The sequence below is a fragment of the Rhinolophus ferrumequinum genome, chromosome 12 (genome assembly GCF_004115265.2).
Source record: "Rhinolophus ferrumequinum isolate MPI-CBG mRhiFer1 chromosome 12, mRhiFer1_v1.p, whole genome shotgun sequence".
In the NCBI taxonomy this organism is placed as follows: Eukaryota; Metazoa; Chordata; class Mammalia; order Chiroptera; family Rhinolophidae; genus Rhinolophus; species Rhinolophus ferrumequinum.
In genome coordinates this window covers 77532318-77548142 of record NC_046295.1, presented here as the reverse complement: position 1 = coordinate 77548142, position 15825 = coordinate 77532318, and the positions used below count along the sequence as shown (strand labels likewise).

At 53.6% G+C, this 15825-nt stretch overlaps 2 protein-coding genes across 4 annotated transcripts; one reads left to right on the top strand and one right to left on the bottom strand.

Annotated features, from left to right (window-relative positions):
* Positions 1-2838: 2838 nt before the first annotated feature.
* On the top strand, positions 2839-10121 carry SPOUT1 (SPOUT domain containing methyltransferase 1). Of its 3 annotated transcripts, none has more exons than XM_033123624.1 (12): positions 2839-2921; positions 3500-3545; positions 3804-3929; positions 5435-5594; positions 5796-5885; positions 5998-6047; positions 6205-6335; positions 7286-7358; positions 7466-7564; positions 8020-8122; positions 8296-8443; positions 9342-10121. In XM_033123624.1, exons 1-12 carry the CDS (start codon positions 2886-2888, stop codon positions 9432-9434), a joined length of 1155 nt encoding a protein of 384 aa, XP_032979515.1. In that variant the 5' UTR covers positions 2839-2885; the 3' UTR covers positions 9435-10121. The 3 variants fall into 3 exon arrangements, with proteins under 3 accessions (XP_032979515.1, XP_032979513.1, XP_032979516.1); XM_033123622.1 differs by lacking the exon at positions 2839-2921 and adding an exon at positions 3004-3210 and having other exon boundaries at positions 9342-9477; XM_033123625.1 differs by lacking the exon at positions 2839-2921 and adding an exon at positions 3183-3278 and having other exon boundaries at positions 9342-9477.
* ENDOG (endonuclease G) lies at positions 9496-14202 on the bottom strand. The gene is made up of 3 exons (XM_033123626.1): positions 12287-14202; positions 11030-11139; positions 9496-9842 (listed from the first exon to the last, which is right to left on the bottom strand). Exons 1-3 carry the CDS (start codon positions 12800-12802, stop codon positions 9560-9562), a joined length of 909 nt encoding a protein of 302 aa, XP_032979517.1. The 5' UTR covers positions 12803-14202; the 3' UTR covers positions 9496-9559.
* Positions 14203-15825: the final 1623 nt, after the last annotated feature.

Below are 15825 nucleotides of genomic sequence, written 5' to 3'. Positions count from 1 at the left end.
ATGGCCTGGAAGCTCTGCACCCTGTCCCCCCAACACCTTACTCTATGTACTTCTTCCATTTGGCTATTCTTGAGTTGAATCCTTTATGATAAAAATGTAAGTAAGTATAGGGGCAGATGGGTGGCTCAGTTGGTTAGAGCACGAGCTCTGGGCAACGGGGCTGCCGGTTCGATTCCCACATGGGCCAGCGAACTGTGCCCTCCGCAACTAGAATGAAGTTAATGAGCTGCTGCTCCCAGGTGGCCAGATGGCTCAGTTGATTGGATCGCAGGCTCTAAATCACAAGGTTGCCAGTTTGAATCCTGCAAGGGATGGTGGGCTGCGCCCCCTACCACTAAGATTGTACACGGCACCTTGAGCTGAGCTGCCGCTGAGCTCCCAAATGGCTCAGTTGGTTGGAGCGTGGGCTCTCAACCACAAGGTTGCCAGTTCGACTCTCGCAAGGGATGGTGGGCTGTGCCCCCTGCAACTAGCAAAGGCAACGGGACCTCCTGGAGCTGAGCTGTGCCCTCCACAACTAAGATTGAAAGGACAACAACTTGACTTGGAAAAAACTTGACTTGGAAAAAAGTCCTGGAAGTACACACTGTTTCCCCAATAAAGTCCTGTTCCCCTTCCCCAATAAAATCTTTAAAAAAAAAATGCAATCATGTCTTTAAAAAAAAAAAAAAAAGGTGTAAGTGTAGCACTTTCCTAAGTGCTGTGAATCATTTCAGCAAGTTATTGAACCTGAAAAGGATCGTGGATATGCCCGAAGTTATAGTCAGCCAGGCAGAAGTGTGGGCAGCCTGGGAACCCCTCTTGTACCTGGCACCTGAAGTGGGAGGCAGTCTTGTGGAATGGAGCCCTTAACCTATGGGGTCTGTGCTAACTCCATGTAGTTATTATCTGAATTGAAGTGTAGGACACACATTTAATGTCAGAGAGTTGCTGTTGGAGTATATTTGGTTCTATGACGTAGGACACTGACCTCCCTCCCCTTCCAACCCTTGACTTAGTACTCCTAACACTCTTCCAAAGTCAAGATTGCGAAACAAATTACCAGGTCAGAGGCTCAGGTTTGGAGCCCCTTGCCATACTACACAGCCTGATCGTAAAGCAAGTCCTCCATGGGGTAAACCCATAGATTTCCCGGGTAGAACCACCCTGACCAAAGGTTCCATGTCTCATGAACTAATCCAAAATCTGCCTATTGCTCAAATCTGTGACTACAGGTTCTAGATCTTAGACTGAGTAACCTCAGGCAGCTGGAGATGGTAGATCTTCCCTTAGAAGCATACATGACTCTGCCTTCTCATTCATATGGGGGAGGGGGTGAATGACGAAATAACACAACTCTTGTAATATTAACACATATATTGACTTAGAAATTAATCTCTACTAGGTTGTAAGCTCCAGATCAGTGTTTGCTTTTTCTTACCTTTGTGTCCCTGGAGATTAGCACAGGGAATTCCTGCCTCAAAATAGGTCCTGCTCAATAAATATTTGTTGATTGAATGAAAATTTTCTCAAATTTATTAATTTAAAAAGAAAGCAGGATCGAATATATAGTGATGGAAGGAGAACTGACTCTGGGTGGTGAACACACAATGGGATTTATAGATGATGTCATACAGAATTGTACACCTGAAATCTATGTAATTTTACTAACAATTGTCACCCAAATAAATTTTAAAAAAAAGAAAGCATATTTCATTCATTGCTGGCAGAAATGCAAAAATGGTACAGCCATTTGGGAAGACAGTTTGGAAGTTCTTTACAAAACTAAACATCGTTGTATTGTAGGATCCAGCCGTCAGGCTCCTAGCGATTTACCCAAATGAGCTGAAAATTCATGTCACACACAAACCTGTACATGAATGTGTATAGCAGCTTTATTCATAATTGCCCCAAACTGGAAGCAACCAAATGTCCTTGAAAAGGTGAATGGAGAAGCAAACTGTAGCATATCCATACAAAGGAATAGCATCCAGCAATAAAAATAAATTAGCTATCAAGCCACGAGATGACATGGAGGAAACTTAAATGCATATTGTTTAATGAAAGACGGAAGTCTGAAAAGGCTACATGCTGATTCCAACTATATAACATTCTGGAAAAGGCAAAACTATGGAGACAGTAAAAAAGATCAGTGATTGCCAAGGGTTTGGAAAGGTGTAGGGGGAGCATAGAGGATTTTTAGGGCAGTAAAACTATTCTGTGTGATACTGTAATGGTAGATACATGACATTATGCATTTTTCAAAACCCATAGAATATACAACACAAAGAGTGAACCCTAATGTAAACTACAGACTTTAGTTAGTAATAATTATCAATACTGGTTTATCAATGTTGAGAAATGTACACACAACACGTTAACAATAGGATAACGGGACGGGGAGAGGGGTTAATGGAAACTCTCCGTACTATCTGCTCAATTTTCGCTAAGCCTAAATCTGCTCTAAAAAATAAAGTCCGTTCATTAAAAGAGAGAGTAGAGTAAATGAATGAATCTACGAGAACTGGATTAAATCATGTCCATGGTCATTTCCAGCTCTGAATCTGGTTCCAGCTCTGGGCCACAGAGTCCCCATGTACAAAACCAAGCTGAGCTTTGAGTGACTCCCGGTGCGGAGCAGGAGAGCGGCTCTCGAGTTGTCAGAGGGTCCCAGGACAAGACCGATAGGCCCGGAACTCCGACACCCGGGCGGGTGACGAGCCCCGCCCACCTCCGCGGGGTTGCTTCAACCCTCCAAGCCCAGCCCAATCCATGCTCTCCGGTAGCCGCTGGGAGCCTAGGCCACGCCCCCGAGCGCCATTGCCTCCGATTGGGCGACTCAGGGGAGGTGTGGCCGGAAGGGATGAGTCTGATTGGCAAGGCGTGGTTGACGGTGTGCGGCTAATATGGCGGAGCGCGTGAAGAAGCGGCCCTGCGGCCCGGTAGGTGGCGAGAGGTGGGACCCCCCCCCCCCGGGCTGGACAGTGGGTGGAGGCGTGAGAACCAGCCGCGTAGGGACCAGTGGTGCGGTCAGGCCGCTCCTCCCTCTCCCTGCGTCTTGTTGATACGAGACCGGAAGCCCCAAGGTGTCGCATGCTCTTGGCCGCGTGCCCCCCTGCCCGGATGAGAACCGGAGGTGGGAGCCGGGGTCTGAGCCACAGCCGGGACAGCGTCAGTAACCCACTGCCGGAGCCCTTTGTGGCTACTCTGGCCGAGGCCTGGATTCAGGAGGTGCGATAGTGCTCGCAATTCCGAGCCCTTGCATAGCGTATCTCTTCTGACTCCCAGGGCGACAATGGGTAGGTCCTGTTCCCCGAGCTTCAGTTTCCTCTTCTCTCCATTGGAAACTAATTCAATTGAGTGCTTCCTATGTGCCAGGCCTGGTCCCAGGCAGTGGGGTACAGGAGGCTCTCCTGACTCTCTCTTTGGGACAGCAGTGTGTGTGTTCCCAGCAGGAAGTGAGACCCCTCTCAGGTGTGACCATTCAGCCTCACTGCTATATCTCTTCCCACTCCTCCAGGGTGAACACGGCCAAAGGGTGGAGTGGCGAAAATGGAAGAAACAGAGTAAGTAAGGGGCTGGGGGTGGAGGACAGTGTCTGTGCTCACATTTCCCCAGGCCACTCCAGAAAGCCACAAAGTTTGTCCCCTCTGGGGGGACAGCACCTAAGATGGGAGGAAGGGGTCAGAAGCTCCGGGAGGCTCTGGCTGCTCATCCAGGAGCACTCCCTACTGAGTGGGAACCCTGATCCTACTGAAAGGGCACCATCTGCACTGCTCCAAGTTCCTCTCCACTCCACCAATCGGGGATGTCCTCTAATCCAGAGAAAGAGGAGAAAAAGAAGTGGAAGGATCTTAAGCTGATGAAAAAACTGGAGCGGCAGCGGGTGCAGGAGGAACAGACAAAGCGCCAGGAGGAGGAGGAGGCAGCTGCACAGAAGGAGGAACAAGGTGAGCAGCCTGGGTCCTGGGCTGGGCAGAGAATGTCGTATCTGGAAGGGAACTCAGAGGCCAGTGGGTTCAGACATCTTATCCTGATGGAGAAACTGAGGCCAGGAGTGTGGGAGAGGCCCAGAAAACTGAGTCCTAACTTCCTACTTAGGTAGATTTCAAGCTTATGGAGGGTAAGCATCACAGATCATAATTTTATGCCTTCAAAAATCATCATCATGAGTTATTTTTACTTTTTTATTGAGCACTTCCTGTGTGCTTTAATTTCATTTTTCATTTAATTACTCTGATTTCACAATAAGAGAGTGCTTCTTCTCATTAAATAATCCATACTCAGAACAAAACTCCCCAAACAATAGAAAACTATGAAGAAGAAAGGAAAAGTCCCAGCAAACATTGCAGTGAAAGTTTCTCCAGACAATAGGTTATACTCACGTAAACACATGTAAAGAGATGTATAGATACAGTTTTAGAAAAATGCAGCCACTTTAACCGCGGGCTTCTGGACCTGGCTTTTCTCACCCCACACTGTGCCAGATGTGCTTCCACTTCAGTACATCTGGACCTGCCCTAACAAATTGTATCTTTTCTCCTCAGCCAGACCTGAAGGTCTAGAGCAGGGGTGTCCAAACTTTTTTCAACGTTTTTTACCAAGGGCCATATGCGGTAAAATACACAAGTAGCCGGGCCACTCACTCGAGGTGAAGTATGTATTGCCTCACCTGGTTTATTTAAGTAAACTAAATGTATTTTTGGAATTTGCTGTGGGCCAATTAATAATGGATTGCGGACCGCAGTTGGCCCGTGGGCCGCAGTTTTGACACCCCTGGTCTAGAGAGTCAAGGGGCCCTATGGTACCCTGTAAGACCAGTGGTTACCAGTGATGATGGTTACAGTGAGGATGGCAACTGAGCATGTCAGCTGTTTCAGATACCGGGGAAGCCCTTTGTGGGGATTATCTCATGTGGCTCCTTTTGTATGACTGGGAGGGAGTGTGGTGGTCCCTCTAGATCCCAACGGCCTCAACCCATATCTCGGCTGTCCTGCCTTTTGTGTGATCTTGGGCCATGTATTTGACCTCTCTGGTCTGCAGGTTCCCCACCTCTTGATGGGGATCATGGTAGTACGTGCTTCCTAGGGTTATTGGGTACTTGTGCACACATCAAAGGCACGAATAATAGATAACAGCTCTCATTATCCCCATTTGACAACTGGAGAACTGAGGCAGTAAGGGGTGGAGCCAGGATGTGAACCTAGGCCAGTGCCTCTAAGCACTCCCCGGCCTTGCCTGGTGATCTGCCCTGCTCTTAGGAGCCTTGGAGACCCTGAGTCCATTTTCCTCCCGGGGACATTGAGGCCCAGAGAAGGGCATTGGATCTAGTTTGCTAATCTCAAAGTGCCTCCCAATAGGAAAATTCTCTAACTCTGAGCCCTGGGGACAGAGGAAAGGGGAGAACGTGGGCCGGGCCTCTTAGACTGACTGTGAACACCCCTCCCCTGCCCAGGGCGGCTCTACACCTTGAGCGTGGCCCTGCCGGGCTCCATTCTCGACAACGCCCAGTCACCCGAGCTTCGCACCTACCTGGCTGGCCAGATTGCCAGAGCCTGCACCATCTTCTGTGTGGATGAGATTGTGGTGTTTGATGAAGAGGGCCAAGATGCCAAGTGAGGGGCCATCCTCAGGGAGAAGGGAGGGGCTGCCAGGATTGGCTTGGGCTTGCCTGGGCTGAGGACCCGGCCCGAAATGCCCCCATTGTAACCCTGATGGGCAGAGTTGCAAAGCAAGGCACTGCAAAGATCAGACTGGGTGGATGGGCTCTCAAAGGGAACACAGTAGGCTCTTGAGCCCTATCTTTCTCTCTCCAGGACTGTGGAAGGGGAATTCAAGGGAGTCGGCAAGAAGGGGCAGGCCTGCGTGCAGCTGGCCCGGATCTTGCAGTACCTGGAGTGTCCACAGTAAGGGGGTGAAGGGCAGACTTCCCGGAGCATGAGGGAGGGAAGGTTGAGGTGGGGGTCAGACAGAAGGTGGCCTCCCCGGGAACTTCCTGAGATCTGTGTTCTTTACTAGGTACCTAAGAAAGGCGTTCTTCCCCAAGCACCAGGATCTACAGTTTGCAGGTGAGGCTGGGGACCCTGAGCCCCATTTCAGGGCGAGGCCTGTGCCTGGTGGCAAGCAGCAGGTCGGTGGCAGAGCTGGACCTTGGTCCAGGGTTCTTGTCACACCCCTTGTGCTTTTGCACCTCCCAGACTCCTTCTGACCCCTCCTCACCCACAGGGCTCCTGAACCCCCTGGACAGCCCTCACCACATGCGTCAGGATGAGGAATCCGAGTTCCGAGAAGGCGTCGTGGTGGACCGGCCCACCCGGCCAGGCCACGGCTCCTTTGTCAACTGTGGCATGAAGAAGGTAAGGATTGGAGTGAGTCAGGACATACTTCCCAGACACACCCTGGCTGTGGAGGGCAGGCAGGGCATGTGAGTGGGGTGTCTGCGACCCAGGCATCTCTGCCCGCCGGTCCCCCACTGATGTTGATTTTGCCCAGAGAAATGCCTAAAACGGGGCTCAGTAGATAAAGCAGGAGCAAATTTACTTTTTAAATCAACAGAAGATGGTCCTCATGCTAAAAACAAAACAAAACCTTGCAAAACCAAGTTCAGAGTCACTCTGGAGCTGCTGCAGTGAAATGCAGAGCCGTGCAGGGATTGGAGCATTCATTTGCCACCTATTTACTGTCAAGTCTCCAGAGTCAGAGGCAGACATGTAAATGTGTGGGGTCCCCTTTCCTCAAAAATAACAGACCAGAAATCACTGGGTACAAGTAGACCAGAATGGCCCAGATGCAGATAAATGGAGAAGCATGAGAAACCCTCAAAAGGGAAAAAAAGTGCAGTGCCCTATCTTGAATTCAAAATTGGCACAAAACACACATATCCATGGTTGTTCATCACAGCTCCCACGCATTAAGCACTCACTTCATGCCAGCTCCTGTGTAGTGTAACAGCTTTTGTTTATGAAAAGTTTCCTGTGAGACAGATGAGGAAATAGGCTCAGAGAGGTTAAGTGAGCCCCTCAGACTCCTAGTAAGCTAGTAAGTGGCATAGCCACTAAAATGCACAAAACTGGGGTTTCATCTACTCATGGAATCTTTACTTCCTATTCTGTGCCAGGCCCAGAGCATTCATTTTTGACCAGTGTCTTGTGGTAGTCGTTTTGCAGGTCTGGCGCAGGGAGGAGATCTAAGGTTGACCTGAATCCCTTAGGTCTCTTGCAGGCCCTACAGGTTCCCCCAAGTCTGGAAGAGCAGTGACCCCTGCTGGTCCTGTGGGCAACAGCACCCATTTCTGGCTTCTCCCTAGGAGGTGAAGATTGACAAGAACTTGGAACCTGGACTTCGGGTGACCGTGCGACTGAACCAGAAGCAACTCCCAGGTATCTGGAAGCTTCCGCAGCCTGGGCAGCCTCAGGGGTCAGAGCCTCTTCCTTCCACTTGCTTGTCCCCTCGCCCTGTCTTCACAGCCTCTCTGCTTCCCTTCCAGAAAGCAAGACCTACCTAGGAAAAGTTGTGTCGTCTCAGGACCCTCGCAGCAAAGCTGGTCTCTACTGGGGTTACACAGTCCGACTGGCCTCCTGCCTCAGTAAGTCCTCAGTGTGGGAGGACACAGAGAGCCTAGTCCTTATTCTACCAATGTGCCGTGTGTCCTTGGGCAATTGCCTTTCCTTCTCTGGGCCTTGGTCTCCCCGAGTGTTCTGCCTGGAACGCTGTGAAGGACTTCTGAGGAGAAGTATCGTGATCAATTAATGTCTGTCTTGGGGGTAGGAGTCGGGACCGAAAGGACCAGATAAGTCAGAGGTGCAGTACATCTTCAGAGCTCCCTCCTACCCACCTTCGGCTTTGTTTCCCCATCTAGCACAGGCGTGGTCTCTTCCTGATCATCCCTGACTTCCTGGGAACAGCGGAGGGCCTGGCTGTGGCTCCCTTACCTATGTCCCCGTCTCCTCCACACCCCACCCCACCCAGTGTACACAGACACAGCCAAGCAGCTGTGGCTTGTGGAAAGCAAGAGCCCTACTGAGCTGGCTTCTCCCCCAGGTGCTGTGTTTGCTGAGGCCCCCTTCCAGGATGGGTATGACCTGACCATCGGGACATCAGAGCGAGGCTCAGATGTGGCCTCCGCCCAGCTTCCCAGTTTCAGGTGGGTACAACCTGGGATGGGCCGGAGAAGGGGGAACAGAGCAGGGAGCCAGTCTGGTGGGGGCAAAGCTGTACAGACTGGGCCTCTACTGTGTGGGGGTGCTGAGAGCTCGGGGGGCTGCTTTCAGTGTGGCCTTGATGAATAGTCAATGATTCCCCACCTGTGGGTGCCAGGCACGCTCTCGTGGTGTTCGGAGGCCTCCAGGGGCTGGAAGCTGCAGTGGATGCTGACCCCAACCTGGAGGTGGCTGAACCCAGTGTCCTCTTCGATCTGTATGTCAACACTTGCCCCAGCCAGGGCAGCCGCACCATCCGCACAGAGGTGAGCCCGCCTGCCTCCCCCGCCTCCAGCCTGCTGTTCCCGAGGATTAGCCACCAGCCAGGGCTTCGGGGTCTGGCCAAGGGGAGCTGCAGCTCTCTCCCTGTCACCTCCTGCCCAAGGCTGCCCTGAGACGGTCTCCTCACCCCCTAGACCTCACCACCACAGACTAACGGCCCGGTCAGGATGAGTGACCTGGGAATCAAGGCTCCCAGGTGCCGGTGCCCGTCCAGCTGTTTCCAGGCTGGATGACCCAGGAGACCCCACCCACCCCTTCTCTGGGCTTCTGTTTATTTTGCTGTACACTTGGTGTTCCACTTCCTGTGTGACCGCAGTGGGTAGGGCAGCCCTCTCCTTGGGGGCCCGGATGCAGCTAGCTGAGCGCCTTAGTCCTGGGCATCCAAGGAACCTGGCCTCACCCCTAGCTCAGCACAGAACGCCGTGCCTGTGGACATTTTGCTTGGGGAGGCACTGTTGCTTCCATCAGATTAAACAGGTGGACTCTCCCAGTCCACCTGTCGCTGAGGGCCCTGCTGGGGCCTGGGGCTGCAAGCCTGCCAGCCATACCCATCCAGTACCTGTACCAAGGGCTGAGAAGTTCCTGCCTGTCACCTGCCCTGACCCTGACAGGCAGGTACTCTCATTACCCCCCGATCATTCCCATTTTACAGAGGGGAGACTGAGGGGCAGGGAGGTGATGCCCTTCTGTGCAGGGCATGCAGTCAGCCAGTGGCAGATTGGCAGGAGCATGCTGGGCCTGTCCATAGTGCCTCAGGGCTCTGCTGAGGGCAGCGTATCACGAGAGGCAGGTCGTGCGCAGTCGGGCGCTGAGGACAGGCTGGGAGCTGGGGCACCTGCCAGCCTCCCAAGGCCCCAGCCTGTTGCTGTACTTCTCTTCCAGGAAGCCATCCTCATCTCCTTGGCTGCCCTGCAGCCTGGCCTCACCCAAGCGGGTACCCAGCCCAGTGGAAGTTTCTGTCAGGCCCAAGACTGAAGAAGCGGTGAAGCCAGAGGTTCCTGAGGGTCACCTGTGACAAACACAGCCAAGACTTGTCTCCAAAAATAACCGCCTTTAATGTGACCCAGCCCCACACCCTCAGACTGGCTGGGCTGCCGCCCTCACTTGCTACCTGCAGTGATGGCCTTGAGGCTGCCCGCCCGTGCCAGGATATTGGGCACAAAGAGCAGTCCTGAGGCCCGCTCAATACTCTCGATGGGCACCAGGAAGCGCTCCAGTGGGATTGCCTCGTCCACAGGCGCGTTGGGCATCACATAGGAGCGGAGTTCGATTTGCCCACCTGCTGCCTCCAGGATCAGCACCTTGAAGAAGTGGGTGGGCACTGCCACGTGGTTCTTGCCGATTACCTGGTACTTCACGTAGGACTTCCCGTCAGCCTCTGTCCTGCAGGCAAACCCAGGCACACATGGCCTTTCAGGGCTCCCAGCAAGTCTGGTCAGGCCCAAGGCCGTCACCTCCAGGAAGCATTCCCTGACCTGACCTCCAACTTGAGTCAACCTGCAGGACCACGCCCTCAGCATGAGGCGTCGGCCCTTCTTGGCCCCCCCAGGAGCCTGGGGCTCCCTGCAGGGCAGAGACTCACTTTTACCCTGTTGTCCTCGTGCCCAACACTGGGTCAGGCAGTGGGTGGTGACAATAAATGCTGAAAGAATCTGGCCTATATATTCACATTCACCCATGCAGACACTTGATGACTACCTGTCCTCCCTGTGGATGGTGGGCACCAACTGGGCCGGCTGTGCCAGCTGGATTCCCAGCACCTGCGTAGCAAGTGCCCAGGTAGCAAGTGCCTACCCTCAGCAGTCAGCTCCACTTCGGCAGGCCATAGGAGGCACTGGCTCATTCAAGTTTATCAGGGCCTCAGCCAGCCCACGCTGAGCCCTTATGGTGACATCCACCATCCCACTCTGGCCCCTAAACAACCACAGGGTAGGTAACGGGTATTATCCCCATTTCGTGGGAGAGGGTATAGAGGTCATTTGCCCACAGCGCCCAGAGACCTGGTGATAGTTCTTGTATCCCATCCCAGCCTGGACTCCTGAGCCAGCTGCTTCGCCACCCATGGCTTCCCTTATCCCAGCCTTCAGCCGGCCTGAAAATCACTGAGCATGTCCAGAGGATGCTCAGTCCCTTCTATCTGGAAAGGGGGCTGCAGAGGGACAGGAGTGAAGGCTCAGGGTCAGGGAGGTGGAGGTCAAACCCTGGCTCTGGGAGACAGCAAGGGAGGGTTGCTCCATGCAGAGAAGACTGAAGGCAAGAACCTGGTGCAAGGGTTTCTGTCTGGGCAGAACACGAGGTTGGTTGGGTGGTATGGCAAGAGGTGATGGAGGAGAGGAGCAAGGGCAGACACAGGGCCTGGTGCTTGTGGGCAGGAGGCATGGTCTGGGTAAGTATCCCAAAGGTCCCTGGCTGTGGAAGTGGAATTCAGGGGCCTGAGGTAGGGAATGGATAAACTTGCCAAGAAACCAGGTGACTAATGACCTGGCCGTGTTGATCCAGGGCCTGCAACAAGCTTGGGTGGGGTGAGTGGGAGGCCCTGGCGTCCCCAGGCCCCCCAGTTCTAGCCTTACCTGGGCAGGAAGAGCGGCCCTGTGCAGACATAGACATTTTGGTAGGAGCGAGTCAAGCTCCGGCTATACTTCTCCAGGTTGTTCCAGGCATTCTGGTTGAGATGGGGCACCTGGAAGGAGAGAGGGGCTCAGAAACTGGCTGGAACCTTTCCCCTATGGGGCTGCCGCAGGCCCTGAGGGATGTCACTGGCACAAAGCCAGGAGATTCCAGCAGGGGGTGGGTGACAAGCATGAGGAGGAAACTGGTTCAAGGAATGAATGACACTCCTTTAGGCCATCTGGCCACGAGGGTGAAGCTTAGAGCTCAAGAGGGTGCTAGCGTACCCCCACCTAGAAGGACTAGCAAGCGCCCCAGGTCTCAAAGCCCACGTCTCAAAGTCGTTTGCCAGCTCCAAAGAGCCTAACTAAGGAAAGCAGTGCTTTCAAAGAGAAACAGGCCTGGCCCTGCCCCTACCCCCAGGGGCTCATGGGAAGGCTAGCTCTCCCAATCATCTCTCTTATCCTTTCCTGCTCTAAACCACGTGCACAGCCAGGCTCCAGACTTCATCAGTTGAGTTCTCTGGTCCTCAGTACAGTGTCTAGTCAAATGGGTAGGGGATTGTACCGCTGGGGGAGGGTCACTGGCTCGGACCTCACGGGGTTCACCCAGGGCCCCACATCAATCTTCATCCAGTAGATGCCAGGCCCTGGTGGGAACAGGGCTAGAAGTCGGGCAGCCTGCTCAAGGTGCACAGTGACTGCTACTAATAGCCGAGTGTCAGCAGGTGCCTTTCCTTTTACTCCTAGAAGGCAGGGTAGGACAGTGTCTGAAAGCTCACGGTCCTCTAGACAGACTGCCCGGGTTTCCTCCCGATGTGTGACACTGTGCCAGTCACTTTGCCTCGCTGATCCTGTTCCCTCATTATAGCTAATACTTATTTATCAAATGCTTGCTGTGGGCCAGTGTGCTCAGTATTTTTATATGCACCAGGTCTTCAGTTTCTCAGCGCTATTGCAAAATGTAGGTGAATGACAGTAATATCCCCATTTTACAGGTGAGGAAAGAAGCCCAGGGGCCCTAAGGGTCAGACTGCAAAGCGGATGCTCCGAGCGCAGTGCTCCATCCCTCCCAATTAGGGAGCGCGGTGTGATTAGCAAGCACGTGCCTTAGCGCGCAGGCTCGGCAGCCTCCCCGTTCTGCAGAGGAGCAAACCGAGGCTCCGAGAGGTGAGGGGCTGGCCTCGCCTTCTGCCACCGGGCCAGGGACGCAGGCGCTACCTGGGGCGCGACGTTGCTCAGGTAGAAGGTGTCGTCCATGGCCTTCTGGCTCCAGCGGTGGTTGGCGGCGGCGGCCAGGTGGCCGCGGTCAAAGCCGCTACCGCGGTAGTCGGCGTTAGTGGCGCGGTGGTACGCGTGTACCGAGTCGTCCTCGCGGAAGTCGCAAGAGCGCCGATCGCCGTCGCCGCGGAGCCGCTCGTGGCGCAGCTGCTCCACCACCCAGAGCGCGCCGCGGGTGCGCGGGTCGTAGCACAGCACGTAGGACTCGCGGCTCTTGAGCTGTGCCAGCCCCGGCAGCCCGTACTTGGCTAGCTCACCGGGGCCGCCGCCCGTCGGGACCCCGGGTACGACAGGCACGGCGGGCAGTTCGGCCGCTGCCGCCACGGGCAGCACTGGCAACCGGCCCAGCAGCCCCGGCGCCGGCCGTGCTTCCGCCCGCTGCCGCCGCCAGCCTTCCGCAGCTGCGCCCAACCCTGCGCCCAGCGCCAGGGTCAGGCCGGCTCGTAGCGCCCGCATGACTGGGGAGCGCGACCGCTACTCGAATGGAGGACGGCCGGGCGGGACAACAAAACGCCGCGGTCTCCCGAGTCTGACCCGCGAGGCTCTTAAAGGGACCGCGCCGGCCTGAAGCGCCCACCGCGGGGATGGGGCCGGGCGGCGGCGTGGGCAGCTGCAATCTCCGTTCCTTTCACTCACAAAGGATCCGAAAGGCTTGGGGATCCAACGAAGAGAGAATCGGTACCCGCTCGGAGGGGACCTCCAGGTGCCCTTTCTTTGCCCTTTAAGATGCCGACCCTAGGGGCGTGGCACCGCCGCTTCGGTTTGTGATTGGCCGCTGCCAGCCGGTCGGGCTCCGCCTCCTCACGGATCTCCACCGAGGGCCCTCCTCCTCTGCGCCTGGGCAGAGCTCTTACTTCTTGAGCGCCAAGGATGTGTCAGGTACTGGTCTGAAGCGCTTGGATCACTTCATTTAATCCTCAAAAGAGCTCAGAGAAGGAATTCCTAGTTGGCAGAATAAGGACAAGACACCTGAGGTGTCTGACACTGGAGTCTATCATCCCACCATAAGCCAAAAAGTTCTAGAAGACTGCCCAGAGTGAGAACAAGGATGCAGGCAGCCGATCCTAACTGCTGGGTGGAGAAGAAACTGGTACAATTCCAGAAAGCAGCTTGGCAATTATGTATGAAAAGCCTTAAAAAGGTTCATATCTTCCAACCCATTTAGAGTACTGAGCTGGGAAATAAATCAGGAATGCAAAGATTCAAACACAAAACTTCCCCACAGTATTATTTAAATAATATTCAGAGACTGGTTTCTGACTTTTTTTTTAGCATGTTAGGTAGAATAGTATATAGCTTATAAACATTTTAAAATCATACAGCAACTTGTTCACCACCTAACATGAGAGGACTGACAATACACAAAATTACCAAGACAATTATTTGACAAAAATTGCATCTGTGAAGACTAACATTATCAGTGATTTTCTCCAGATTGTGGGGAATGATTTGGTTTTGAATTTTCAGTTTTTTCCATCTAAAAAACTTGCTGTGAAATTATGATGTAATGCCTTTCCCCATCCACAATCCCTCCATCCACCTAGCTGCAAATTGCATGGTTGAATGAGTTAAACTGGCTCTTCTTATGTCAATTAAGCTCAGTAAAAGTGAAACAAAATTACAAAACAAAACACAAAGGGCCAGCATGATGCCTCAGGTGGTTGGAGGGCCATGCTCCTAAAGCCGTGGATTCCCACATAGACCAGTGAGCTGTGCCCTCTACGGTTAAGATTGTGAACATGAACGCCTCTCCCTGGAGCTGGGCTGCCGTGAGCAGCCAGAGGTCGGTATGAGGTTCAGTGGGCTACCGTGTGCTGCCAGGAGCGGCCAGCATGAGCAGCCGGCAGCTGGTGTGAGCAGCTGGCAGCCAGCGAGAGCTGCCAACCAATGATGGCAACTGCCTCAGCCGGGGGAGCACAAGGCTCGTAATACCAGCATGGGCCAGGGAACTGTGTCCTACACACGTAGACTGAGAAACAATGGCTTGAACCGGAGTGCCGGCGGGGAGGAGGTGGAAGAAGGGGAAAAAACAAAACAAAGACAAAAACTGGCTCTTCCAACAAGAAATCTCCTGGCCTTTCTTAGACCACTCTAACCACCTCCTGACTCTATCCCTGCTCAAACTTTTATTTCCTGCTCTGAGGTCTCAAAGTTTCAGCCCATCACAGCACCAATGCCCACTGCAAAGAACACATGGTTTATTAAAGACTTGTTATCAATAGCATTGATTCAAAGAACAAAACTGATTTAAAAAAAAACAAAAAGAAACACACAAGCAGACTTAACATTCTAACCCTCTGAAGTGAGACTTGCTGTATTCATACAGCCTAATGTGTTGTGTCCAAATTCCTGGGGGCAGCTTCCCAAGCAGGAGGCTTGGGCACTCTGGCTATCTGGGAACATCCCTTGAGTGTCTGGGGTGGGGTGATCACCAAGGGCAGGCCCTTTCCTTGGGCAGTATCCTGGGGAGCTCAGCCTAACCTGGACATGTGCTCTTGGCCTTCATCCCAAAATCAAGGAGAGGGTACTGGACTCAGGCCTGTCACTGAGGCAAATTGGACGCAGTGATTCAAGTAGTACGGCCCCAAAAGGGAAGGCAAGGGGACAGGCAAGAGGGAATGCATCAGGTATCCTGGGCAGTGTCTGCTGGGTCCCAGGCTGTGGCCCCAGCCTCAGGCTGTGAAGGGATCCAAGTTGGAAATGAACAACCAGCTGACAAGTTCTGGGAAGAAGGTGGGGCAGGCCAGCGGGAAGCAGTGTGTCTGCTCTGTGCAGGGGTCTTCAAGCCTCCCTGACACTCGTTCCAACACAGAGCTCAGGGCCCTCCCAGCCAGGACCTGCTGGAGAACCAGGAAGGTCCCAGAAGGAGGAGAGGCTGTTGAGTCCGACTTCAGAAAGTCAGGAGGACTGTGTCCCCAACTCCTTTCTACCTTCCCAGCCCCCCACCCTCATCCCCAAACCAAACACTGGCCAATCTGCAATAAATAACCAGGAGTCTGAATAAATAGTAAAAAAAAAAAAAATCTCCCAAAAACTGTGTTAGGAGAGGAGTGCAGAAAATCCCAGTAGCATCCAAGGGACAGACTGGTAAAGGAGTCAACTAGGGGAAACTTCCTGGCCCACATGGGCAGCAGAAGACCTGGCTGCCAGATTCAGGAAGGCTTTAAGGGCAACAGGGCACCTACCAGCCAGTCTGAGGAGACGAGGACCCTTGCTACATTACCCAGCCTTCCAGCCCCAAAGCACCTGCCTCCTCATAAGAGGAGGGGACTTGATCAGAATAAGCCCGCTCTCCCACTGCCCAGCAGAAGTAGCCAGCTGGTCCTGCTCCAAGTGCACCTGTCCCAAATCCTGAGAAGAGCCCAAGGGGGAGACTAGAGAAGGGCCAGCACCTCCTTCAGCCTACTCGGGGGAGACAGGGCTCCCCTGGATCTAGGAAGGCTCCCTTTGGTCCCCTTTGCCCTTCATGGAGCTCCCCA

What these genes read in the sequence shown, in the direction of transcription:
- ENDOG (XM_033123626.1), bottom strand. Translation starts at nt 12,802, where the DNA reads ATGCGGGCGCTACGAGCCGGCCTGACCCTGGCGCTGGGCGCAGGGTTG. An exon ending in TGAGCAACGTCGCGCCCCAG is followed by an intron (nt 11,140 to 12,286) that starts GTAGCGCCTGCG and finishes CTCTCCTTCCAG; the next exon opens with GTGCCCCATCTCAACCAGAA. An exon ending in GGGCCGCTCTTCCTGCCCAG is followed by an intron (nt 9,843 to 11,029) that starts GTAAGGCTAGAA and finishes GTTTGCCTGCAG; the next exon opens with GACAGAGGCTGACGGGAAGT.
- SPOUT1 (XM_033123622.1), top strand. Translation starts at nt 3,073, where the DNA reads ATGCTCTTGGCCGCGTGCCCCCCTGCCCGGATGAGAACCGGAGGTGGG. An exon ending in CCGAGGCCTGGATTCAGGAG is followed by an intron (nt 3,211 to 3,499) that starts GTGCGATAGTGC and finishes CCACTCCTCCAG; the next exon opens with GGTGAACACGGCCAAAGGGT. An exon ending in GCCGCACCATCCGCACAGAG is followed by an intron (nt 8,444 to 9,341) that starts GTGAGCCCGCCT and finishes CTTCTCTTCCAG; the next exon opens with GAAGCCATCCTCATCTCCTT.